The 6924-nt window shown below is 49.3% G+C and overlaps 1 protein-coding gene across 1 annotated transcript in view; it reads left to right on the top strand.

Moving 5' to 3' along the window:
• Positions 1–579: 579 nt before the first annotated feature.
• slit1b (slit homolog 1b (Drosophila)) overlaps positions 580–6924 on the top strand; it is a 26266-nt gene continuing 19921 nt past the window's right edge. The window contains 5 exon segments of the mRNA XM_037471848.2: positions 580–738; positions 741–828; positions 4000–4071; positions 4329–4400; positions 4508–4579. Coding sequence (XP_037327745.2) covers positions 603–738; positions 741–828; positions 4000–4071; positions 4329–4400; positions 4508–4579 — 440 coding nt within the window. The 5' untranslated portion in view covers positions 580–602.

Below are 6924 nucleotides of genomic sequence, written 5' to 3'. Positions count from 1 at the left end.
GTGTGTGTGTGTGTGTGTGTGTGTGTGGGCGAGAGAGCTACTGTCACTGAATAGATGTGAGTTCACTCCGGGTGTGTGTGTGAGAGAGAGAGAGAGAGAGAGAGACTGGGGGGGTGGGTGGGGGGGGGCGGAGTCTCAGTGCTGTTATTTGTAAAAGCTTTTGATGGATGGTTGCTCTGTGTGTGTGTGTGTGTGTGTGTGTGTGTGTGAGATAGAGGGAGGGAGTCCCCCCCCCCCCCCCCCCCCATTCTTTTTTCTAGTGGCTCTCTGTCGGTTGCACAATGACTCGATGAGAAGTGGAGGGGCGAGCACACTGTACCAGAGAGAGAGAGAGAGAGAGGTAGAAGAAGAGCAGCTCTGACGCCGCGGACCAGAAGAACAAGAAGAAGAAGAAGAACAAGAAGAAGAAGAAGAACAAGAAGAAGAAGACGAAGAAGAAGAAGACGACACACTTCAAGTCCCGGCTGAACTTCTCGTCTCGTCTCTCAGCCTCTTTCTCTGCTCATTGGGACTTTGAGCGTTGCTGGTCCACTCTTGGAGGGGTCGTCCCGCTGTGGGTTGCCGGTCAGTCGTCCCTGGGGGAGTTTGGGGGGGGGGGGAGGATGGGAAAGGAGTGGACGCCTGCTGGGGGGAGCCGGGGTGGATCCGGGTCAGCGGGCTGGAGGACGGCTCTGCGGACCATGCTGGCGTGCGGCGTGCTGCTGGTGGCCGGGCGGGGGGGCGTGGAGGCGTGCCCCCCCCCTGCAGCTGCCTGGGGACCACGGTGGACTGCCACGGCCTGGGGATCCACTCCGTCCCCCGGGACATCCCCAGAGGGACCGAGAGGCTGTGAGTACTCGCAGGCTGCTTAACCACACACACACACACACACACACACACACACACACACACACACACACACACACACACACACACACACACCTCTAAGGACTGAACCAATGACCTCATGCTGTGTTCTGGTCCATGCCGCTCTGAACATGTTTGTAGAAGTCAATCAGAAAATGACTCTCCTTCTCTGTGGATTTACTCCCTGCGTAAACGTTGTAAACAAGTTGACGGGGTCATTCTGTGGTTTCCAGTCTTCCTCGACACAGAGGACGCGTCTCCACCAGTGGTTCACTGGTTTGGGACCGACGCCACGCGGCCTAAAGGTTCTAAGAACCAGAAATGCAAGTCATGTCCCCCGATGTCTTCTAATCTCGCTCTGCAGATTTCTCTTCTATGGATGCACCGCTGTTGGTGTGTGTAAAAAAAGAAACGCCCCCCCCCCCCCCCCCGCCCCACTCCTTGAGTGTCTGTTCGGCCGATCGTGTGTGTGTGTGAATAATTGATGACTGTCGTGATCCATTATCCGTCCTCCTCTGGTTTACTGTAGCGTGGAGGATGTTTCCCCCTCAGAGGCTGATAGCTTTATGATCGCCCCCCCCCCACCCCCCCTTGCCTGCAGACCCACTCGCCTGCCTGTCTCTTCTCATTCCTCGTCCCCCGATGAAGGGACTCGGCACCTGAAAGAGACAGAATCCACCGCACAGTAAGACTGGAACATTTTGACATGTAACGAAGCATCAGCTCGACACGACAGGTGTGAGATCCGTTGTTCCCTCACAAAGAGAACGTTACACCCATGTAGTCCGGACCAGTCCTGACCTGGTTTCCAGGCCCCGAGGCCGCTGACCTCCATGACCTCCATGACCTCCATGACGGTCAGACTTGTTGTCCGGCTCGGCTTGAGATGTGTGTCTGAAATGCCCTCTGGGAGACGTGTGTACAGTATTCCAGGAGGACAGGCAGCAGTAAGAGGGTCATTTATCAAGGTGACTCAACCCCCCCCCACACTGTTGTCATGGCAACGCGGAGAACTGATTGCCCTGATGAGCATGGTCATCTGTTCACCACACGGGTGATTTCTATCAAAATTGTGTTCAGTATTTGGTCAGTAATAGTGTGCTGATAGTAGTAATAATAATAATAATAATGAGAGATAGGCCCTTATAATAAGGTTCAAAAGGTCACCTGACCTTTTGTGCTTATTGATTTACCCAAAACGTAGTGCAGAGCCGATCGTCGATAACCTGTCCATCACAGGAGGCCCGCTCACTAGAGAACGAACAGAGTCTTTATATATATATATATATTATATACTTTATATGAGTATATATATATATATACTTTATGAAACTGTGCAGATTAACCGCTTCTTTTTTTTTTGTCCTCCGTAACCGGGACATTGTCTCTGATGAAGACGTGCTGCACAAATAAAACGTCTCGAGACAGACGCCGTATCTCAAATGCAAGAGCTTATTTTTATGTGTTCAATTTTGTGTGTGTGTGTGTGTGTGTGTGTGTGTGTCCCTGTCACTCTCTCACACACACACCTTGTTTAATTTACGATTTCTGCCACCTCAGCTTCTCCCTCTGTCTTCATCTCTTATGATCATCTCACAGTTTCCCCACAGCCCTTCAGAGGGAAGAAGATGTCGCTAATGAAGTGTCATTAGATGTGTGTGTGTGTGTGCGTGTGTGTGTGCGTGTGTGTGTGTGTGTGTGTGTGTGTGTGTTGCATCTGGGGAGAACGCTGCGATGAGTTCAGTGAACGTGAGGAAGAGGAGACCATGAAAGAGGTGTCATGGAGACATGGACTCGGTCGTAGGGTCAGTATCTTCAGAGCGTTGCTCCTCAGGAGGGGGGGGGTGGAGCTCCAGCTGCTGAGAAACCTCCATCTCAGCAACATCGTGGCTCTTCTCCGTTGTCATGTGATCAAAGAGAAAGACCGGAACCAGCCCCGGGCTGCACAGGAGGTCGATAGCAGCGAGCGACTCGAGATCCAGTCATTCAGGCTGTTTCCTTATGAGAGGCATCCGTGCTCCTCTGCTAGAACCCCCCCCCCTCTCGAACCCACGCTCCGTAATTCTCCCTCCATGTCTGATCCAACTGTGTGTGTGTGTGTGTGTGTGAGACGCCGTTCTGCTTTAATGAGCCATTGTCTGGCGGAGTCGCCACTCGAGAGGAGTCTGTCGCTCGGCTGACCCCTGACCCCCCCCGTCCCCCCCCGCCGCGCTGCACCAAACCCCATTAACCACGCCTCAATACCGCTCTCGCCACTCGTGTCCCGCTCTCTCCTTCGCCTCGTAACCCCCCCCCCGGGACAAATCTTCTGGCCGTTTTCGTGATTGACGGCTGACATTTATCTGTGTGTGTGTGTGTGTGTGTGTGTGTGTGTGTGTGTCCGATCGTCCCTCGTTCGTCTCTCCCTGCCCAGCGAGTGATTCTGTGATTCTGCCCCCCCCCGCCGCGACCCATTTCTATCCCTCCCTCTGCCCCAGCCAATCATCTGCACCCCCCCCCCCCCCCCCCCTCAAAGAACTACCTCATCACCATCCTCAGACTGTAAAAATGTTGTTTCTTTTGTGGAGTGTTTTGTTCAGTTGATCATGTGGTGAACACGGAGATGGACTGTGATCGAGTCCCAGCCCTTTGATTGACATGTGTCTCATTGAGTTATTTAGTTAAATATAAGCTGCTATAAAGGAAAGTTCCACCCTTCCATTCATCAAGCTCTTCAGTTCATCTTTAGCTACACGTTGGATTCCTTTCTTCCTTAAACTGTGTACCTGTCATTTAGTGAGAAGTGAGATTTTAATCGCATTAGGATGGAAACTAAGAACTGTTACAATGTTTCTATTTGTTCATAACTGACTTTTCTAATGCTTTAGAGTTACTTTCTGCTGTGAATAAATGTGCACATCCACAAGGTCACGCTCTGCTCCCCCCGTTACAGTAGCACAGGAACATGACACCCCCCCCCCCCACCCCCCCACCCACCCACACACACAGGTACACAGGGCTCAGTTTACCTCTCCCTCCACAAAGCCTCGTGGGAAAGGTGACATCATCCCTTCTCTTTCTCCGCTGCTGTCAATCAAAGCGGACAATGAGCTGGGAAGGTGGACCCCCCCCCCCTGGATTCTAACCCGCGTCGTCCTGTCCCTTTGTTTCCAGCGACCTGAACGGGAACAACCTGACGCTCGTCACCAAGGCCGACTTCTCGGGCCTGAAGCACCTGCGAGTCCTGTAAGTCGTCGCTTCCTGGGTGCAGCGTGTTTTGGTTTGTTGTTTAGTGTTTTTGTTTGTTGTTTAGTGTTTTTGTTTGTTGTTTAGTGTTTTTGTTTGTTGTTTAGTGTTTTGGTTTGTTGTTTGTTGTTTAGTGTTTTGGTTTGTTGTTTAGTGTTTTCGTTGCATCTCGGGAACTTAAAGCCTCGAGGTCGCTCTGCTCGTCGATCACGTGACTACGGTCCATTCCTCCATCTGGTTCCATCTCTTAACTGCAGGCATCTGATGGAGAACCAGATCAGTAACGTGGAGAGGGGAGCCTTTGATGAGCTGAAGGAGCTGGAGAGACTGTGAGAGCGCGCGCACACACACACACACACACACACACACACACACACACACATACATTCACGCTAACGCTAGCTAACGCTAATCCAACCTGATTTTCTTCCCCTAGTCGCCTCAACAAGAACCATCTCAGCCAACTTCCAGAGCTGCTGTTTCAGAAGAACGGAGGCCTGTCTCGACTGTGAGTCTGAACACCTCGTTCTGAGCCCCCCCTCCCCCCCCCCCCAGATTACTTTATTATGGGGCCGTCTAGAGGGATTCTAATCATTTGTCTTCTGATGAAGGTGTGTGTGTGTGTGTGTCGGGGTTTATATGGAAGTAAATCTGTGCCATCGGGGGTTGAAATAAAAAGTTGATTGAATTTCTAGCACTGAATATTTATGCATTGAAATTATGTACCTGAATGTTTTTCAACATTAAAACACCGCAAAAAAATTCAACCTAAAAAAAAAATGTTGAAATATTCGAAATGGAGGCTAAAATATTCAACCCCAAAAAATTCAACCTTGGCACACCAATATGCGGAGGCTACAATATTCAACCCAAATAAATTCAACCTTGGCACACCAACATCCGGGACACTAAGGAACAGCAATCGATTCTAGATTCAAGATCAGTAGCGTGCGTCAAGCTGAAGGAGCGAGCACCCAAAACACCTTCGGCTTCGGATTGTAAACATGTCCAATAATAACGGGACTTTAACTCTTCTTCATGTCATCAGTGTGGCAACGTATGAAGAAATACATAAAAGAACATATAATGTTCACCCTAAACCAAAACGTTTGCTTGCCACTGACGATATACAACTCTATTAAATTATACAAATCACCTGAAATCCCTTAAGCTCGGTTGGCCGAGTGGGTAGCACAGCCGCTCTGTGGCACTACGTTATTTTGCGCGACACGGTTCGAATCCCGGTTGTGGCGGACTTTTAATAAATGTTCTTTTATGTATTTCTTCATACGTGGCAGTGACGTAGTGCTCACTTATACAATCGTAATCGCTGCAATGGATATGGGATGCATTTTTGAACATTTTCAGAACAATATGTTTGCAAATGTGTGACGACTCAAGTGACGGAGGCAGACAACACCTGCCTGCCGGGGGGAAACAAACACGCACCCGTAGCCAAACCAGTAGGTTCAAAAACCAGTAGGCACGTAACACCGGGGGGAAACAAACACGCACCCGTAGCCAAACCAGTAGGTTCAAAAACCAGTAGGCACGTAACACCGGGGGGAAACAAACACGCACCCGTAGCCAAACCAGTAGTTCAAAAACCAGTAGGCACGTAACACCGGGGGAAAACAAACACGCACCCGTAGCCAAACCGTAGTTCAAAAACCAGTAGGCACGTAACACCGTCACTGAAAAATGGGTTCTCGTTTCAGACTTTACGAGCAAATACAGGATCCCTTTGAGATAAATTCTAAAGCCTCGCATTAAGACGTACATCCCTTTATGTAAGACTCTGTGCTACTTGCAGGTCGCTGTGTTGTGCCAGATCCTCAATAAAGTTTACCCATGGTCATGAAGACTCATTTAACGTTACGTGGACTTTGAATGTCGCTTAATACCCAACTGAGATCGGCTTGTGCCGCTGTGAAAAAGGATCCTTCCACCGACGCTACTGCGGTTATTCCTGCAGGTCCTGTCGGGTTTATGCGTCTGCGCGCTCCGTTAAAGCCGCTGCCCCCCCCCCCCCCCCCCCACTACGATACAGCGGCTCATGTGCCTCTTCAAGCGCGTTCCTGGTTTTCAAAACTCCGCCAATCACTCCTAACAGCTTGTCGAAGGATCTCAGCATCATTAAATGAATTCAAAACTAGAAGAAGAGGCGTATTGTGAGCGGCTGTACGCTCTCGTTTAACTTCCGCTTAGTTCATGTCCAACACAGTCTGTTAATGTACAAATGTCAGCTGTCTAACACGGAATCTTACAGACACAAACCACACTGATGGCATGAAGAAGAGTTAAAGCCCCGTTATTATTGGACATGTTTACAATCCAAAGCCGAAGGTGTTTTGGGTGCTCGCTCCTTTAGCTTGACGCACGCTACTGATCTTGAATCTAGAATCGATTGCTCCTCCTTAGTGTCCCGGATGTTGGTGTGCCAAGGTTGAATTTTTTGCGGTTGAATATTGTAGCCTCCATTTAGAATATTTCAACATTTTTTTTTTTTAGGTTGAATTTTTTTGCGGTGTTTTAATGTTGAAAAACATTCAGGTACATAATTTCAATGCATAAATATTCAGTGCTAGAAATTCAATCAACTTTTTATTTCAACCCCCGATGGCACAGATTTACTTCCATAGGTTTATTATTTCTTTGGTAAATACACATTTAAAAGCGTTGCTTTGTGTGCGATCCCTCTCCGGCTCTGTGTCCACACGGGGCTCCTCCTGGGATGCATCTCTGTTTCTATGACGACCACGCCTTCATAACCTCTGCATCCCCACCGAGCAGCATCGCTCCCGTGCTTCATAGTTTTTATGACTCACTCTTCATGAACACAAGTAATAACAA

This window comes from Pungitius pungitius, chromosome 9 (assembly GCF_949316345.1).
Source record: "Pungitius pungitius chromosome 9, fPunPun2.1, whole genome shotgun sequence".
Taxonomy (NCBI): Eukaryota; Metazoa; Chordata; class Actinopteri; order Perciformes; family Gasterosteidae; genus Pungitius; species Pungitius pungitius.
This window is presented reverse-complemented; position numbering and strand designations above follow the sequence as displayed.